The 20891-nt window shown below is 33.2% G+C and overlaps 1 protein-coding gene across 1 annotated transcript; it reads left to right on the top strand.

Annotated features, from left to right (window-relative positions):
- The first annotated feature begins 2363 nt into the window (after positions 1-2363).
- LOC123718466 (laminin subunit gamma-1) lies at positions 2364-18111 on the top strand. Its single transcript, XM_045674981.1, has 29 exons — positions 2364-2547; positions 4606-4724; positions 5648-5796; positions 5941-6058; positions 6185-6368; positions 6736-6941; positions 7317-7420; positions 8386-8571; positions 9503-9728; positions 10051-10265; positions 10420-10634; positions 10733-11096; positions 11664-11849; positions 12006-12203; positions 13302-13471; positions 13914-14038; positions 14116-14271; positions 14641-14761; positions 14894-15078; positions 15289-15406; positions 15556-15797; positions 15877-16081; positions 16192-16429; positions 16512-16714; positions 16804-16885; positions 16964-17052; positions 17130-17259; positions 17330-17423; positions 17493-18111. Exons 1-29 carry the CDS (start codon positions 2416-2418, stop codon positions 17641-17643), a joined length of 4911 nt encoding a protein of 1636 aa, XP_045530937.1. The 5' UTR covers positions 2364-2415; the 3' UTR covers positions 17644-18111.
- The last annotated feature ends 2780 nt before the right edge of the window (positions 18112-20891 follow it).

The following is a 20891-nucleotide window of genomic DNA, read 5'->3' as shown; positions in this document are numbered from 1 at the left end:
AGGGTTTTAAACAGTGCCACCAATATTTTTATTACTATCTAACATAATATTTTTTAAAGATTGGCAATAAGTCTCAATGTGACTGTATAGATACCATATTTTCTGAGCATGGAAACTCCAGGTTTCAGGAAACAGATTGAGCAATATTTTGTAATACAGTATAATGATCTTTTCTCTCCGGTACTATGCAAAGGACTTCGTGATTAAGTACTCAAGGTATTTCTTACCCGTATTTCTGAGTAGCAGAGAGGATATCTGGACTGAGACGAGAAATATGACCTTGGCACCTTCTGAGAATTTATAATACTCATAGTATGTTACACAGATGTTTAAAACAATTTGGTCCGTTAAAATTTAACAATAAGAATTGTTAACTCAGGTCTCCTGCAAAAATGCAGATTGTAACAACAGATGCTTAACACATGTACGAAATAATTGACCACATACAAAATAGCTAAAAATATATTAAGACAATATTCTTGTATAATAAATAAAGTCATGTAATCTGGGTTAACTATTTATAATTAAAGGATGAGATAATGTGCTGGCATCCTTCACTGATTGTAATTATTCATTACATTTTAATGATTGTATAAAAAATTTTTGCAATTAATAATCCTGTAGAGGTCCACCTAACTTTCTGGTGAAATAAAATAGATTAGTATATACAATTTATTTAAATTGTTTATTGTTATCAATCAATATGTGTATTAGTTGTATATTTGACTGCCGGTATAGTGCTTGGTTTCAAATTCAGAAACGAGATTTTACGATAAGCCTGGCTCCCGTACGTCATTTATTCAAATTTATTGTTTTTTTTTGTATAGTAGGAGACGCACCTGATGTTAAGAGCCTCTCAATGCCAGAGGGAACGCGAGCGCGTTGGCGGCTTTTTAAGAATATAGACTAGTGAGATAGACATTTCAAATCCGGGAGTCATAGTTCGCCGTAAGTCTCGCTTATGAATCTCACCCTTAGTTCACATGGAAACAAATCCCTGGGGATTTCCCCGTTCAAAACAAGTGCGTGGAAAATTGAGTTATGGACACGCTTAAATTATTATTAAATTTGATTTCCATGGACTTAAGACGTCACTTAACAAACATGGAGTTGAACCTAAGAGATTCGAGTTAGTTAAGAGAGTTTTATTTTTAAACTAAAGACAATAAAATTTTGCAATAAATTTTCGTCGGGTTTCTGTAACGTAATTAAAATAAGGTTCGGAGAATACGCAGTGTTTCACCAGTTATAGGTCACGTGCAAAATATATCATGTATCACTTCTCCATACACTTAGAGACTGCTCCCTACACTTTTATGCATATATATCATATGCAGCAATCTTTTCTCGTTTCAGATACCTTTATGTTTATATCCAAAGAGCTGATCTGCCCGTCTTTTATTTCTTGTTTTACCGAACGGAATCAAACGTACACGTTACGTACTCCGAGTATCAAGACGTGGAGCGGATACTTATTTTACAACGGAAAAGATATTTCCGCATTTACACAAATATTTTTCTTAATAAGCCGATAACTGAGTGTTCAGTGTGCTAGACTCATTTAATATAATATAATTATTTTCCAGGACTTTCGAACTAAGGATAGAGATATAACTATAAGGAACATAAGATTCTTTAAAAAATCCCGGTCAATAAAGAGCCATAGCAGATATATAATTAGACGACATTGTTCTTCAGATGACCGCACATGGTGGCATTCTAACGAAAAACAAAAGCTTGGGCCTTTTCAGGTTCGTTCACAAAAAACGGTCGCTGAGGCCGCCGCGCCTAGAAATGCGTTCCGTCAACGACTCAAAGACTATAAAAGCGCCTGGCAGGTAAATGTATTTAAAAACAATACAGTTTAAAACATTATGCACTTTTTCTCGAATTTAGTTAAATTTAACTAAAAATCTATCTGGGAAGCAATATCTTAAGTGGTGACTTGTGGTCGAGAGTGCATTTTGATTGATATTGTGTAGATTTATATAGTGTGATTAATAGGTACTTTATTCTTTAAATTGAATTAACCACAAGTATAGATTCGTGCGCTGCTCGACATTGTTGCTGCCACCGTTTACTGAACAGTAAATAAATAATATAAAGATGTTTGGGTAAGGCAATCCACACCTTTTATACAACTTGTTTGTTAGATTAATTATGTTATTAATGTGTTTCATATTAAATACCTTACAATTACATGATTATATTGTGTCTAATCTCCATTTGAGGAATTGTGATTAGTCAGAAGTTTGTATTAGTTCTGTCGTAAACTGTTTTAGTCTCTGTGAGGCCGGAGCCTGTTCGGCAGATTGTTCTCAATTCCTCTATGACGTAGTGTTGTGAAACAAGATGAGCGTCAGTGCTCGTTCGGGCAGCACGCGCGTCGACGCGAGCTCCACGCGCTTTAACAAAATGGCGTGGACTTTTATTTATATACACTTTCTAACGTTTGTAGCTATAACATCGGCGCAGGATTACTACCACACACCCAGGATAGGATCGCAGAAACTTGCTTCTTGCTATAACAATGACGGGCAGCCGCAAGTGAGTGAAACCCTTTTATTAAAGTGGAGCTTTTAAAACTTTATCGTTCGTGTTCTTTTGGTATGACTAGTATAGTTATATGAATTTATACTATGTCGCCCATGACTCATAAGAAAGTTTACATATTATATTTATCGATATATTTCACAGACAGGTAATTTGTATTGAGCGTATCGTGATAATTGCAAAATTAACAAATTGTCTGACACCAATACGTGTTCTGTGTACTTTGTTTTACGAGTATTGCAGGTACCTACTTACTATGATAAATGATTACGTTGGAATATTTATAACATTTTATACGATTTAATATGTGTTTTACATATACAGTAAATGAGTATTTACTTAGTTTAATTTCTCCGCACTCTACTCATTTGTTTTTTGTAAAATTGAGCTCCGTTTCCTCAAGATTAAAAATGATTAATGGATTTTTACCTTCTATGAAATATTCCCTATGATAAATCAAAATAATTTTATGTACTATACATTACTTTGTTAACAATAGCGATTCGTTAGATTACATCTTAGGGTTATCACAGTGGGTCCAAATTAAACATCGTAAGTCCATTGATACTTATAATGAGTTCGTTTACTCTGGTGGCCTAATGTCTTGTTATCGGGGGCCAGCGGAACCCGCTTATCATCGCATCCGTTAACACATCACAATTCGTATCAAATTTTACTTAAATAAGAACGTTAAATAATCAAAATTTAAGAATATCATCACATGTGTAGTAGCGACACACTTATCTCGTGAGCTTACAAGTATCCGCTCTAGTGATTTCCACACGGTGTACTCTACTACTCACTTATAATATTTTAAGAAATATATAATTTAACTGACTGCACTGTTCGTAACAAGTTTTAATCGACTTCTATAAACCAAAGATAGAGGAATCAATCCGATATTTTTTTACTTTTCTTTAAAAAGTTCTTTATGTTACATTATCTTATGATCAATCATTAATCAGTATTTGCTATTTACTGTCAAAATTTGTTGATGCACAACTATATCTCTTACTCTTAATACATGCTTGCCACAGATATTGTTAATTTTCCATACAACCGATTTATTAATCTTATTTCTAGATGTTAAGAGAGAAGATACGTTAGTAATGATTGTTAATTATAAACCAAATGTATTATTAAAAATTATATTTGAAATTATTTTTGTGTTCCGCAAAATATCAAACAACCCCATTAGTTAGTGAATATCCACCCAGTTAGTATATACCAGGCACCCTATAGCTAAATATATATTTGCAATAAATATATCGTTCATTTGTAATTATTTAAATAAAATTAATTATTAGAAAAAATATATTGCTTTAGTTAACATTGAATTTTCTAACTATTTAATAAACATCTTTTATGAATAAATATATAAGACAAATAATATACATAATTACAAACTCCTGTATGCCCTATTAACGGCAAAACAGCCAAGCAGCGATGATGTGAATGTCCTGCGGCTTGCTATTTATAGTAGAACTATTTTGGCGGCAAAACTACTTACCACCTAGACGGGAAACATAAACCTGTTTCCGTATTGTCAATCTATTAGAAATATCCTGGTTAGGCATTGTGATACTTATAGAAGGAACCGAAGGCTGATGAACTTACTTGCCTGGCCATAAACTCTGTAAAAGGATACAGAATGTCTCAAAAACTTTTGAACAACACTCCTGTATACACCATTGAGGTTTAGTTAAAAATGTGTCATCTTTATTTAGCTATAAGGCATTTTTAGAGGTGGGTCAAAGTTACAGAAGTTTCTTATAAGTTTTGATTATTTAAATACATTTTGTTATGAGATATCACTATCAAGGGTTAGCGCTTGTCTAACTTGAATTCCGCATTCGCTTTAGTTTCAGAGTGTTACTATGTTTTACTTTAAACAAAATTTGTTCCAACTGTACTTGTAAAAATTATTCTATAATTTGAAAAATATTTCTTTCTATTTAGCTTTTTAATCCTGAATGAGGTGTAAAAAGCGTCCCAAGGACTTATTGAATTGGCTTATTTTAAACGAAAATAAGTTCATGTTATGTTATCCAGAGATGTATTCCGGAGTTCGAGAATGCTGCGTTCATGGTACAGATGGAAGCGACAAATACATGCGGTGATAATGGTGTGAAGATGTACTGTATTCAGACTTCAGCTGGGACTTCATCAAGGTATCGAACATTTATGGATATTATACTTTTTTGCTATTTCGTAGAAAACGTGATCACTTGACTCAATGCAGTAGAGGCGCTTCCAGTGAGTTTAATAGGACACAAAAAACTGTGCCAATAAATCATTGCACGTCTCACAGGTAAAGGTCAAAGAGCAGAAACCCGTGTAATGCTCATCAAATTATGATTACATGTAAAAATATATCTACTAATTATATACCGAAAATGTAATGTGATATGAATTAGAATAATACTATAATAAATGGAATAGGCTGATCTAATTCATGTATATGGAACACAATTTGTTTTACTTTATGTAAATTGCGCGACTATTTAATAAATAAAAAAATGTATTTTTCACTATTAGTACATATGCATTATTGAAAACGCATGTAAAGTTCATCGTTTATGAATCCGATCGAGCGTGACTTTTGACTTCTATTTAGGAAGATTATTAGAAAGAAAATTTTAAAAAACGAATGTAATAAGAATTGTGCGGTAACGAGCAGCATCCTGACGAGATCAGATCAGGACGATATGTCTTTAATATTATACAACAATCGTTTCACTTTATATTTCGTATTTATTTATTTAATAAAACATGGTTTTATTACAGATAAAACTAGATAACATGAATTATTAATTATAATTAATTATTAAGAAAATACTAAAAAATGAGGTAATGCAAGAAATGCATAGCTAAATAACAAACATTATAAGTAACAAAAAAATTTCAAATAAAAAAGACACTCAAAGTTAATCTTAAGGTTCATGAATACAATACAATATGTAATAAGAAAACACACAAATTACAAGTCGCAATTGACCAAGATATAATATTGTATAGTGGTGTTTATTTAGAAGAATTTTTAAATACGTTGCGGTGGATATACAAGATTTAATAATGGGTTTTAATATTAAAGGTCCTGTGATTACTGTCAACCCAACCAGTTTTCAAGCTATTACCTCACCGATCTCCATTACGAGCAAGATAATCAGACATGGTGGCAATCAGAAACTATGAAAGAAGGCATTCAGTACCCCAATCAAGTCAACCTGACTCTGCATTTAGGTGAGCAAAATATTATTATTCGTTTATATGTTGACCTTAAACGATTGAAACCCACGACTGGTAATACATAAGTTCCAAGTTCCCTGCTCTCTACTTGGTTTTGGGACTTCAAAAAGATAAATTAAATTATATTTTTATTTACAGGAAAGGCATACGATATCACATATGTTAGAATTGTATTCTATTCGCCCCGGCCTCAAAGTTTTGCAATATACAAAAAGCTAAGTGAGGACTCCGATTGGGAACCATATCAATACTTCAGGTAAATAATTAAATTAGTAATGTATGTTATATACAAGTAACAGTCACTAAACTAATTTTTGTACCAATAATCGCTTGATAGTTTACAAATGGGTCAGAATTTACATGTCTATATGGATATTTTTAGTGCGTCATGCCGTGACACATATGGTGTATTGGAACAACGTGCCGCAGAAATGGGTGCCGAAACAAGAGCGCTTTGTACTAGCGAATATTCCGACATATCACCGCTGTCGGGTGGTAATGTTCTGTTCTCCACACTCGAAGGTAGACCCTCAGCATACACATTTGATAGCAGTCCAGAATTACAGGTATTGGTTTATAGAAGATAAGCTATAATAGCAATAATATTTGCTTAATTTAATACTTTAATAAAAATATCGTTAACGTACTGTAAGCTAATGAGTAAAGATTTTGACACTTTTCTCTACTTTCAAAGAGATACAATAGTGAAAATTAAACATAAAATAATTTAAAATGCCAAAAAAATTATCAATGTAGTACATAAACGTCATTACAAAACCTTGGATTTAAACGAGTTTTAATATATAAGTCGCAATTTCTCCTCTGTTTTACCAAATATTAACAATTCCGCTCGATTCAAGTTAATAGGCCTGCCTGGCATAAAGATGTTAGACTCAATTCTACTGAAAACTAAATGAATATACCCAATTACAGGAATGGGTAACGGCGACAGATCTGCGCATTTCGTTGGATCGTCTGAATACATTTGGAGATGAAATATTCGGTGACACTCAAGTATTACAATCGTATTGGTACGCCATTGCCGATGTAGCGGTCGGAGCCCGTTGCAAATGTAACGGCCACGCTTCTGTATGCGACACTCATGAGCTCCCAGATGGAAGTCGGGCGAGATATTGCAGGTAAAAGGCATTCACATAAATCAATGCGATTAAACCGAATGCAGTTCTGATTATTTAGCCGATGTAAATTATTGTGCTCTGGTTGAGAAGTAACAGAGGACTTGGTAAACGGATTTTCAGGAATGGGTGATAGTGATATAAGAAGCGTTTAGTTTCCATATATTCCATACCATTCTCATATATCGGTAATTATGTGTGTATTTAAATTAATAAATGGAAATTCCTAAAATAGTTCAAATTTGTTTTACGGGTTTCAGAAGATCCGATTGATCTTTAAATAATTATTGTTATTTTTTATACGTATTCACAATTCGAATCGCAAAGAAACTATAAATGGGTGGCACTTATATTAATATATTTTGTATTCTTCCACAGGTGTGAGCATAATACAGCTGGCCGAGAGTGTGAAAAATGTTTGGATTTCTACAATGATGCACCTTGGGGTCGCGCTTCGCCCACAAACGTTCACGAGTGTAAAGGTTTGTACTTTTTTCTCAAGAGCTATATTTTTAAGCTTTCATTGCTAGTAAATTTTGAATTGAATTTGAATTCTTATGAATTTCGTCTAGCTTGGCGTTTATTTGTCCACATTATAATTAAGACTATAAAAAATATGCGATGTTTTGCAAAAGCGACTATAATTAATTAACGATACATAAAGTATTATGTAAAGTATTAGTATGTTAAATGTATGTTATATTCCTTTTTTGAGATTTCATATTACGCATTATTTCAACAAAGTAGTTTTTTTTGTTGTAATTATTGTCTGTTTCGATGTTGGTTTCATCTTTAGAGATCAACTCAGATTGAATGATATTTTAATCATTATTATTCGCGGACATTAATTTCTTTCTAGAATTAGCATAAGTATGATTTTTGGAAATTTTAAATATTGTAAGATATACCACAGTTTATACTATACCAAAATTTGGATCGTTTTGTTTAATTTAATAAGTTTCTTTTTCTCAATCTTGTCTTACATTTTGGGAACAAACGTATTTTTACTACAAGAACGATTTTAATGCGAAAGTGTTGGCATTTACATAGTTACATAAGCGAATTTATTAATATATGTAATAATATTGTAAGTACCTAATAATGAAATGTATAAATAGAAGCGAGTAGTTTACATTATTCAACTCCAAATATTGATAATTCACAACAACGAGCAACAATGTTCCATGACTGTCCTCCCAATGGTATCTGTTTACCTGCGTTTTATGGCGTCTTTAACAATACTTATAATATATAATCTTTTTTGTTGTATCCGTCGCGTTACGCATAGTTTTATATCTATCGCCAAAAACATTCAACAAAAAATGTCTGATAAAGCATTTAGATTTTCTAATTAAATCACGACAGTTTTACATAAATTTGGCGAATCTATATAAATGCGATATTGTTGAAAGTACATTATAACCTTTTTCTATGATTAATTTTGCAGCGTGCAATTGTAACGGATTTTCGAACAAGTGTTACTTCGACAAGGATTTGTATGAGCGAACTGGGCATGGTGGCCACTGTATGGATTGTGCTGAGAACAGGGATGGTGCAAATTGTGAACGTTGTAAGGAGAACTTCTTCCAAGGCACTGAGGATATCTGCATGCCCTGTAATTGTAACCCTACAGGTGTGTTCATATTGACTTCAATTTCAAGTTACTAAACGTTTCCTAGCTGTCCACAAATGGATTTTGGATTCAAATTTTGCTCTTGCGGCATACGAAATAGTCGTTAGGAAATCAACGTGCTCTATTAACTAAATATGTCAGTCACAAAAGGCTGATCTTGCCTCATATCGACACCAACTATGCAAAAACGTAGTATGGCGCAGGCCGGACATACTACTACTGTTTAAGCCTTGACTTGTTTCAAGCTATGGAATGTATATATCATAATAAATATCCTGAATCATAATGCACATACATACACACCCTCATGTATACATCCTTACATTTACAACATCACACAACACAGCCGAATTAGGTATTAATTAGTTAATCGTATTTAATCAATTTTATTGATTCTTTCCTTATGTAAATGTTTAAAACTTTTTGTATATATTATGTCTTACATCTTTTGCTAAATCTTTAGTATACTTATTTTATGTTATATATAATTTACATTAGCAGTAGGATTACGAAATAAATAAATAAAAGAGCCATATAAAACCTACAAATAAGTACCTCGTTATGACCTACGTGATCTCAATCGTATAAACTATGAATTGTAGTCATTGTTATCACTACACCTACTCTAACGCTTATTCTATAACCGAATACATACACAAACATAGTTGGTTAATAAAATATACATTTAATAAAGTATATTTAGTAAAATAAACATAAGCCAAGAACGATGGAGTGGAGGTGCCGTTCAACCGTCCACAGACAGAATTACGATATATGAATACTGATTATAACATTAATAAAATTTTACAGGTTTTTGAAAATTGTCATTTGTTTTATTTTTTTAATCACATTGGAATTCATTTGATGTAACTACTGTGTTAATTTGTTACTATGTAAGTGTTATAAATAATTAAATTAAATTAAATTTTAGGATCTCGCAGCTTGCAATGTAATGCTCAAGGCAAGTGTCAATGCAAGCCCGGAGTGACTGGAGAAAAGTGCGACATGTGCGCACCAAATCACTACGACTTTACGAATCAAGGATGTAAGCCATGTGGCTGCAATGAATCTGGTAGTTACAGCAACATGCCGCAATGTGACCCCATTACCGGCATTTGTTTGTGCAAAGAAAATGTCGAAGGCAAGCAATGTCGAGAGTAAGTGGTTTTTTAACAAATATTAAGCTGTTGCACTACAAGTTGTTAAAATCTGTAGTGTAACAAGGTTCAAAATGAAGATTCACAAATTATTTTTAAAATTGTGATCGTGTGTGTGTGAAATCACTTGATAAAACTCTTCGCCTTTTTAAGGCATTATTATAAAACGTGGACAAGTAATACGTACCGTACCGTCTTCGGTACCATAGCTTCATTTTAGAGCAATGGTAACCATAACGAATTAGTAGTCGAAAAGTATAAGTTAATTATAATAATTATTAGAAATTTAGTGTTCAATGATGTAATTTCTTTTTTTTTTCAGATGTAAACCTGGTTATTTTAATTTGGATATCGATAATGAATTTGGTTGTACGCCGTGTTTCTGTTTCGGCCATTCCTCGCAGTGTAGTTCGGCGCCAAAATACCAAGCGCATGAACTTGACGCTCATTTCATTCGGGATGCCGAAAAGTGGTCTGCAGAAACCAGTGACAGGAAAACAACCCAACTTCAATTTAATGCTAATACACAAAATATAGGTAAAATATTAAATAATAAGGAATATTTTAAAGTAGGCACAAGCATATAATTAGTTGCTACATATTGAAATTTAACAACTGTGAATCTTTGCTCTTTCCAAACTTAGAAGTTACGATTATAGAGATATTAAGATTGATAATTATTATGTTTTAGCTATCAGCTCAAAAGGATCTGAAGTTGTTTACTTCGTCGCGTCTAATCAATTCCTAGGGGATCAACGCGCATCTTATAACCACGACTTAAAATTCACGCTACGTCTAGGTGAAAATAGAGGTTATCCATCTTCACAAGATATTATACTGGAGGGCGCACAAAGTTCTGTATCAGTTAATATCTATAGCCAGAATAACCCTGAACCAGCCGATCAGGTAATTTAATATAAATTGCTGTGCGAAAACTATGCGATGGCCCATAGCTGAGCGAATACGGTTTTGAAGTAATTCATAATTTTATTACATTGTTACAGGAACGCGAGTACAAGTTTAGGCTTCACGAGGACCCTAGATATGGCTGGACCCCGACATTAACCAATTTCGAGTTCATGTCAATTCTACAGAACCTAACAGCTATAAAAATAAGAGGAACGTACAATAAAGGTGGTCAAGGGTACCTCATGAATTTCAAACTGGACACAGCGAAGATTGGACGAGAGAAAGGTTCTGCACCAGCGAATTGGGTGGAGAAATGTTCATGCCCTAAAGCCTATGTTGGTGACTATTGTGAGGAATGTGCTCCAGGATTCAAACACGAACCAGCTAACGGAGGCCCTTATTCCGCTTGTATACCCTGTGATTGTAACGGCCATGCCCACATTTGCGACACAGCTACTGGTATAGTATTGAACTTTTTATTTGCATACGTGAGACATATCCGACCTATATCCTTATACAGGGTGGCCAACATCTCGTAGATCAAACGCAACTAGGAGTTAGATGGGCTCATGAGCTGCAAAAATGGTCCTGAAACTCGACCCCTGCGAGTTATAATGTATTTTGCGTTTTTAAAATTTCCTTTTTTCTACTAATTCTTATTAAAATTCTTTAAAAAATCTACATTCTGTATCGTTTTTATAATATCCACGAGATTGGTACTGATGAGCCCCTGCGTTAGACATGCCATTTATTGCTGTTTATTTCGTGTATTGAAGATAATATTAAGTTTAACAAAATGAAAATTTCTCAAATCATAACTTTTTGTTTACTGTGAAACGTGTATTTACGGACCACACTGTGAAAAAAATACTCTACCAAAAATGTATAACGGCAATACATTCTTGAAACACAAATTACTTTATTTAAGTAATTCAAGTTGACACAAAAATATTTAATTAATAAATAAATTATGTGAACTCTACCAATAGTGTGTAATAAATCCTCAACCAAGTGTTTGTATTTTAGGTTTTTGTATCTGTAAACACAACACAACTGGAAGCAATTGTGAACTATGTGCAAAAGGGTTTTACGGAAATGCCATTTCTGGCACACCAGATGATTGTAAACCGTGTCCATGTCCTAAAGATAGTGGATGTATCCAACTTATGGACCATAGCATCGTCTGTACCGACTGTCCAGTTGGCTACGCCGGTAAGGATAGTTTTATTTATAATTTACCGCATATTATAAAGAAATGTTTTTTATCGATTTATTTACATTTACGTACTTGTTTGTAATAATAAATTGTTCTGAATTATACTTTTCTATGTAGGTTAGTCTAATCCATATAAAATTTGTTTTCATTAGGCCCAAGGTGTGAAGTTTGTGCTGATGGACATTTCGGTGACCCTACTGGACAGTTTGGACCTCCCAAACCTTGTGAAGAATGCCAATGTAACGGTAATGTGGACTTAAATGCAGTTGGAAATTGTAACAGGACTTCTGGAGAATGTCTTAAGTGCATTTATAATACGGCAGGAGATCACTGTGATAAATGTTTAAGTGGTAAGTATATATTGTATTCCAATCCAACTTCCCAATATCATATTGACCGGGTAGACAAATTGACAGTTAAATAAAGTGTTATTGAGAGTAATCTATAGAGTTAATATAATTCTTTATTTATTAATCATTATTTTTTTGTAAAATTGGCGCAATCATATTCGGGAGTATTTTTCATAAATCAATCCAATTTTTTTGTTGTTAACCTGTGAAATAGAAAACCTGCTTGGCAATATGATAAAACCAATAATTATATTTCTCACTATTTAATATTAGATAGGAAAATAATTATTTATTTTAGGTTTAGGTTTAAAGACTTTATTTCTCAAAAAAGACAAAAATGTCACTTACATGAGAATAATACTTTAGATTAACATTACATTGTAGTCGTTCCTAAAATAATCATAATAAAACGATAGCCGTACATGCAACAAACTTAAAAGTAAAAGTAACCAGAGACATGAATAAAAATTAAAAATAAGAAATAAATTTAAAAGTAATTTTGTCTAACATATTCACTTAGCTTCGATTTGAATGAATTGAAAGAAGTAGTATTTTTTTATATTTGTGGGTAGTTTATTATACAGCTGTGCGTCTTCGTAAGTAAAAATTTTTTTGTCGTAGTTCGCACGTATTTTAGGTAATGCAAGATAACTCGTTCGATTATTTATTTTCATATTATGTTAAAGGAGAGCTTTGTGCAAATTTATTGTTTGTGCAACGCCATCTTACTACGACTAAAGAAACGTTTTCATAACATTACTAGTAAGTAATCGGGGTTTTTTTTAAATCTTGCTAATAGTTAATCATTGTTGTAAGCTTGATATGCTGAGAAATAAATCCGGGTCTTCCTGTTTATACGGCATTGTATATGCGCCGTACCATGACTAATCCACCACAGTTGTGTTAATACTGTAATGTATATACTTTTAATTAAATGAAATCCTGAAAGAACCTCACACACACACCAACAAGTTAAAATTTAGTTGAGCATTGTTTCCCCTGGAACTGAAGAATGCCTTGTATTTGTTAATTAAAGAGTGTAATCAGTTTTTAAGGCAGCAAAAGACAATGAGATTTAATAACATTTATTACGATCAGGTTATTATGGAGATGCGCTTGATCAAAACGAAAAGGGTGATTGTAAGCCTTGCGAATGCCATGAAGCTGGAACTTTGGAGAGCCCAGAGGGCCCGCCGCAATGCGATGGTCTAACAGGGTTCTGCTCCTGCAGGTCCCATGTTATAGGCAGAAATTGTGATAAATGTGAAGTAAGTATATAGTCAGCGATGTATACAGTTTTAACATTAAATTGTGCCTCTAAAATATTCTCTATTGCGACGATTATTAATAGACAGAAAAAGCATTTATTTAAAACACATACAGATATGTAGTACTGGTCTAATAATCTAACATCCTACGACTGTTATAATCGTCATTTTTGTTGTGAAATTCAGTTGTTACCCCCAAAATCAATAACAAGCCGAAGTTCTTTATTCGCCATTACAAGTCAATCCAGTTACACAGAAAACCTTAGTTTCGAGTTTACAGAATAATTATTGATCAGATTTTCAACATAAGTAGCAACCTTAAATGCATTACTTAAACAGCGCATCGCTACGACGGTTTTCACAAACAAAGCACGACTTGACTAATGTAAATTACAATAGATGGCGCTATTCTAAATAAATTATTTACCGTTTTTATTTTTAGGACGGCTACTATAACATTAATTCTGGCGAGGGATGCAAACCATGTGATTGCAACCTTGAAGGTTCTTATAATACATCTTGTGACGCCGCAACTGGTCAATGCTACTGCAAGCCTGGTATCGATGGGTAAAAATATTCACAATATTGTACTTAACGAAATAAATGTTGAAGTATTTCTGATAACCACGAAACATTTTTTAAAGGATTCACTGCGACCGTTGTCTCGCTTATCACTACGGTTTCTCGGTAGAGGGCTGTCGTGACTGTGATTGTGATGAGTGGGGTTCAACAGATTACCAATGTGACAAGTTTGGACAATGTTCCTGTCAAGAAAACGTCGAAGGTCGGCGATGTGATAGGTACGTTCCTGACAAGATAAGAAGTACTCATTTATACATTATTTACGCTGTAATAAAAAACTACCTGCAGTTTAGTTACAAAACTATATTGTCTAAGATTAGAATAACTGGAGACCGCCACGATTTAAAAAAAATGAGGAGGTTTGGTAAATAAATAAATAATCATTTCCTGATAGTTATTAAGTATAGGACTAAATATTTATTGCTTTTGACATATTTACGTTGTATTTAGCATGTAGATATTATTCTGATATTTCCAAAACAATCTCCAGACTTAAACAAAATTAGGATTAGGATTATGCATTGATGATGTATGACAAAGATTAAATCATACGTTATCCTATCTTTATATTAATACTAATTATGCAGGTGTATGGAGAATAAACGACGACGCGCTGATGGTCAAGGCTGTGAGGACTGTCCGGCTTGTTATAATCTCGTACAAGATGCTGTTAATCAACACAGAAAGCAACTTAAAGAGTTAGACGATGTCAGTAAAACACATTTATTAATTATGAGTATGCAATACATACTGTCGTGTTTTTTATTTATTTTACACTTATCATTTTTAGCTACTCTTAGTTCTGTCCCGTTACTGTACTTAATATAGTAAAACTTGCAGATATTAGCCAAAATCTCTAAAGCCCCAACAGTTGTTGAGAACGCCGATTTCGATAAAGAATTGCAACGTGTAAGAGGAGAAATAATAAGGCTTATGGAAGAAACTCAGGCTCAACTTGGAAATGGCCCAGGAACTAGTTTAACAAGTAATTTAGCTGAACTTGCCGACCGATTGTCCGATGTCAGGTAAACTTACGGTTATTGATCCAGCTGACTGGTATTTATTGATATTAAATATTCATTTTAAATGGTTTCGCTATTGCACCATGACTTTAATACTTAGAAAATGTAATTTTATGAAATTTAAGAAAAAGCACAGTATTATTATCTTAATGGCAAAATAAAGTGAAAACAAAAACGAACTAACAAAAAGCAATACACAATATTGTGTTACAGGAACATGCTTTATAAAATAGAAGATGAAAGTTATGAAGGCAATGAATCGGTAGAAAAGAGTAAGGGAAATGTTTCCAAAGCTGAAGATATAATTGAGGCGGCACAGAAGGAAATTAATGTGAGTATTGCAGAAGACATATAGTATATACATATTTCTATAGCACATTTTAAACAGACATCTACAAATTTAATCAGTTTCTAAGTTTTCCTTTTTTGGATTATAATAGTAGATTTTGAATTGACTGTAACAACAATTTTCATATTTAGAGTGCTATGGAATATCTCGATGGTGAAGGAGCAGCGGCACTATCGAAAGCTCGAAACAGATCTGATCAGTTTGGTAAACAATCGGTGGATATGTCAGCTTTAGCAAAAGAATCTCGTTTACTGGCAGAAAAATTGGAAAATGAGGCAAAGAATATAAAGGATATCGCAGAAAAAGCATTTAACACGTCAATAGCGGCTTACCAAATTGCAAAAGATGGAATTACGAAACAAGCTAATATCAGGTATCTTCTTTATGATTAAACTTGATATAAATATACCAAGTTCAAACTATTAACTAAAATATTAAAATATTAATTTTAGTAATGAAGTTCAAATGTTAGCAAATGAGCTCAATTCGGCTGCAGGAAAATTGGGTAGTATGACAGAATTAGCAGATCAGGCTCTAAAACGTGCTAAAACTGTATACGAAGAAGCGCTTGGACTATATGCCGAAGTTAATACAACATTACTGCCTGATATAAAACTCAGCAAACTACATCACGACTCAATGGAGATGAATAGGACTGTATGTACTTAATTTTTTTCTTATTATCAATTTAATATTTTGTATGGTAACTTTTCATAAACTCACTTTGTTTACAACCCCAGATATGCTATATTTAAATACAATTGTAGATTGAAGAAAAGTCTGCAGAATTAGATCAGCTCATAGCCAATAACGAAGAAACACTACGTGCTATAGCAGATGCTGTTGGGCATGGTAAGGACCTGTTGGATCAAGGCTTACATTGCCAGGATGAAATAAATGATCTCTTGGCAAAATTAGATGAAATACAGGCACAGGCTAAAAATGACGTTGAACTTACCAAAGCTACTTTGAAAGATGCAAATGAAATTTACCAAACACTTAAAGGTAATACAAGTTATTAAGTGCTCTTAGTACTAGTAGTAGTTTGAATAATATCTAAAAAAACGTGATGAAAATTCTTTTGCAGAGTTCAGTGACCAAGTAACCGAATCCCGGCAGTTAGCTGAACTAGCAACTCGCGATATCCCAGAAGTTCAATCGAAAGTAGCGGCGGCTGAAGAAAATATATCTAGTATTATTGAAGAATTAAACACAGCAAGCGATAAGGCCAAAGAAGCTAGAGACTTGGCGCAGCAGGCACAAAAAGAATACGCCGATAAAGCATCCGAGGTAGGGCCTGATTTAGGTTGTATCGATATGTGTATAATTTCTTATTATGTACTGTTCTAACTACTAACGACGACGCACTTATCTTTAAGGCCGCTCACGATATCCGAAAGAAAGCTTCTACTTCGCGAACAGAAGCAGGAAAGTTACGTGATGAAGCTGAAAAATTATCTAGTAAGTTTCAAATAGTTCTTGACTATTGTAACGAAGAGTGTTTATAGATATATAACTAAAATGTGTATTTATTTACAGCACGTGTAAAGGGAACAGCTCAACAAATAGAAACATTAGAAAAACACGCCGAAGAAAACATGCAACTTACAAGAGATGCTAAAATGAAGGTAACCAAATCCAGAATGCTTTAAAAGGAAAATATGTAATAAATAAAAACAGTTTTTTAATAAAAAATATATCTTAGGTTGGTCAAGCGAACACTGATGCAAGAGAAGCTGAAAAGCAAGTAACAAAAGGGCTCGAAGATCTTAAAGTTATTACGGAGGAATTACAAAACCTGCCAACGTTAGATGATGAAGCTCTCGATCGACTACGTAAGTTAAAAAAGCTTACGTCAAAATAAAAATTAACATAAACTTTGATAACATATCTTTGTTTCTACAGAGAAAAGTTTAGATGAAGCCGAAAAGGCGCTTCAAGTACAAGATCTAGAAGGAAAGATTAAGGCTTTGACGGATGCTAAAAATAACCATCAAAGGTAAACACCAAAATTATATTTTATTTACTATATAAAGGATTACTTTAAAATTACAATTACTTTTCGCAGATGGATAAAACAGTACCAAGATGAGCATATTTACCTAAGTGGCGAGGTGAATAACATCAAGGATATCTTAGATCAACTCCCGGAGGGTTGCTTTAAGAGAATCGTACTTGAACCTACTGAACGTCCGAGCAGACCAGTCAATTTTAGATAGATTCTATTTACATTAAATAATTTACGACATACAATGACCTAACGTGTTACGTGTATTTAATTTTTATAAATGGAGTAAAGCAATTTTCGATCAATAACAACTGCAATCACAATCAATTCACACAAATACAGAAACGACAAGTTGAAACAAGAAAATTGCATCTATTACTGTCAATTGTGAAATTATCTCTGCGTTTTATGGCACATGAATAATATTAGTCATAATTGATATTTAAAATGTAAGTAGGTCAGATATATCGTAAATTATTAGTAAGTACTTACGTGTTTTTTAATATTTCCAGCATTTCATACTTAGATTAATTAAGTTAAGTCCTTTAATTCTACCATACGAGCTATTTTGTTTGCCTCTGTGTGCCATATTTGCTGGTACGTTTTGTAAATACTTATAAATAATATTCTTTAACTAGTTAAGGATTTTATACGGCATAAATAAATTGGTTCAAAAATACCCCTACATGGTTTTGCCAAAGAAATTAATCATGAAAGAAGAATGTTTGATGGCTTGCGTGATTTTATACACTATGTGACATTTAGGAGCATGAAGTTATGTATCGATTAAATGTTATTTATTCGTATTACAATTCGATAATTTACAAAATCCGTTTTATTAGCCATAATGATCCTCATAATATGTATTGTGTATCACACGAAAATCAGACTCATATCTTTTCATAAAGTTCTTAATAATATAACAATAGAATATCTATTCATGGAAGGTTGAGATTAATACCGGGTTGATAAAATTTAAGTACGATTCAGTCCAGAATAAACGTATGCCAAATTTAGCTGTATACGAGTGGAAATAACTTTAAAATATAGACACTCGACTCCGTGAGTATGCAAACGGTACAATTCCCGCGAGGCGCACAATTTATGGCAAGCATTCTGCTGAATTTTCTTTTGTTTTTTTACAAAAGTAACGTGTTTTATATGTATCCACTTACACAATTTTCTTTTAAGGCTTACGTTTGTCCTATAACTATGTACGCTCAGTATAACATTACGTTAATTGATCTATTGATTACTTAATTTCATAGCTTGTCCTCGGGAAATGCGCTGCACAACTACACTTACGTGATCATTAGTCTTATAGATTTATTATTATGTTCTCAAAATTATATCACAAACGAACAAAATATAACGAATCTCCTTAGTCTGGACTTTAAACTGTTGCAAAAACATTTGCTGATACCCATCCTGATAATCCAAATCTACGCATGGAACAAATATTTCTTAGTAAGCGTTAACTAGTTGTTAACAAAACAAATTTAGTGGAACCAAATTGGTGAATATCTCACTGTCTTAGGGGGCCTGAGTTCGAAATACGACGATCAAGTAACACTAAATAAATGGGCGAAAAAGTCCTCGGAGTGACCATCGTACCGAGACCCACAACTGCGGTGTTGATCGCCCTCTCGACCACTCGTTCCATGAATACAAAAAGGGGAGAGTGATTTCATCACGCGTTGGTCGTTTCGAGTGGAAAAACTGGGATAATCCGAAAAGTTTCCTTAATTAGTTTCGTACCAAACTACATCCCAGAACGAATTAAGCGTGAGATGAAACAATTCTGTATGTCCTAAATTATGTGCTTTGAGCTCCGTGATTTTTTAATTTAAATTTTTAAACATATCTATCGCTATAAATACTATGGTCAGTATATATTGCTTCAATTATAGCCTCCTAATAAAAAAATTCGTTATAAAAGTAGGCAATGAATTTGGAACTTTTAAATTAAAAAACGAGCTTATGATTAATAAAAATCCCCATAATTTTTGCAATTTCCGCACGAATGGACATCATTCGGTTCTGTTTAATTTAGAGTCGAAAAATTAATTAGCTCTGGGAAGCTCTAATGAAACCAAGGACGGGGAAAACTCGCTAAGTTGCCTTGTAAGTGTCGTAAAAGATGGTAATTTTTAATTTTTTTTTATTTCTCACTCAATAAAACTCGTCCCTGTGTGGGAATACTTTTGCAGCTTCGTCGGACTTTTTGTAAGTATAAATTGAAGGAAAATTATTAAAATCATTTCGAGGCTGTTATATGTTTTTTGTACTCGGTATTTCTTTATAGACAAGTATGTTATTAACCTTCGTCCCTACGTGACACATTGGTGAATTTTGGGTGATGACGGTTACGCTTATGGAAAACGTTATGGGTATTACGATCTCTAGGTTGAATCATAATTACCGTTCCCAAACACGACGAAAATACATATTGTTATATATGCGTCGCAGAGTATAAGAGTAGGATAAGCTCTTATAATAAGGGAGTCTTAGCAAAAAAAGGTATTGAAGATTAGATGTAAATCGGAATTTACATTAAAAATTGCAATGTTGGCCAAGTGGCTTCAGCGTACGACTCTCATCACTGTGGTCGTAGGTTCGATCCCCAGCTTTGCACCAATGGACTTTATTTCTATGTGCGCATATCAATCGCTCGAACGGTGAATGAAAACATTGTGAGGAAACCGGCTTGCCTGCTTGCGTCTGGCACTGGCTAACCTACTTATATTAGATTAACAAATGATCATGAAACAGATACAGAAATCTGAGACCCAGGCGTAAAAAGGTTGTAGCGCCATTGATTTATTTTTACATGAAAAAACAGTATTAAAATGTGTCTGTGTATAATATGTATTATATTGTGACCGCATCATATCATACAGAAATCGATAAATGTACCGACGCTACAGTAAAGGTAACTTTGTTTCGAAAAATTAATTCCGTTCAAATCATTCAATTTATTTTTATTTACAGATAGAAACCAAGTTAAAACCTCTCATTCAATTAGATTGTTTTGTCGAGAATTTATATATGTCGATGTAGGTACCCTTATACAATATTGCCAGCCATGACGAGAATATTACCACTGTATTACATGTGATGCTCAAGTTTTTCACACAAAAGTAATATTATACATATGACTTCAAGTATTTCTTTTACTTCTTAAGTAAGCAAGTATTATTATGTAGTCTGATAATAAGGATATTTTCCCACTGGTAAGAAACGTAAAGAACTTTTTAACTCCACCTTCGAATACAAAGGAACGTTGACTAAATGTAAATAATTTTCAAATCTAAAGCTTACTTACTTATATGGCTTCGGGTAAATCGAACTATTGTAATTTTATTATTTGGGATATTGTGTAACCTGTTAAACAGTTTACCGAATATATTTTGTAGACAAGCCAAAAAATATTTTTTAGCGTTGATTCGAAGACTGAAC

Source organism: Pieris brassicae, chromosome Z, assembly GCF_905147105.1.
Source record: "Pieris brassicae chromosome Z, ilPieBrab1.1, whole genome shotgun sequence".
NCBI classification, from domain to species: Eukaryota; Metazoa; Arthropoda; class Insecta; order Lepidoptera; family Pieridae; genus Pieris; species Pieris brassicae.
The sequence above is the reverse complement of the archived record's forward strand: the minus strand, read 5'-3'. Positions and strand labels throughout refer to the sequence as shown.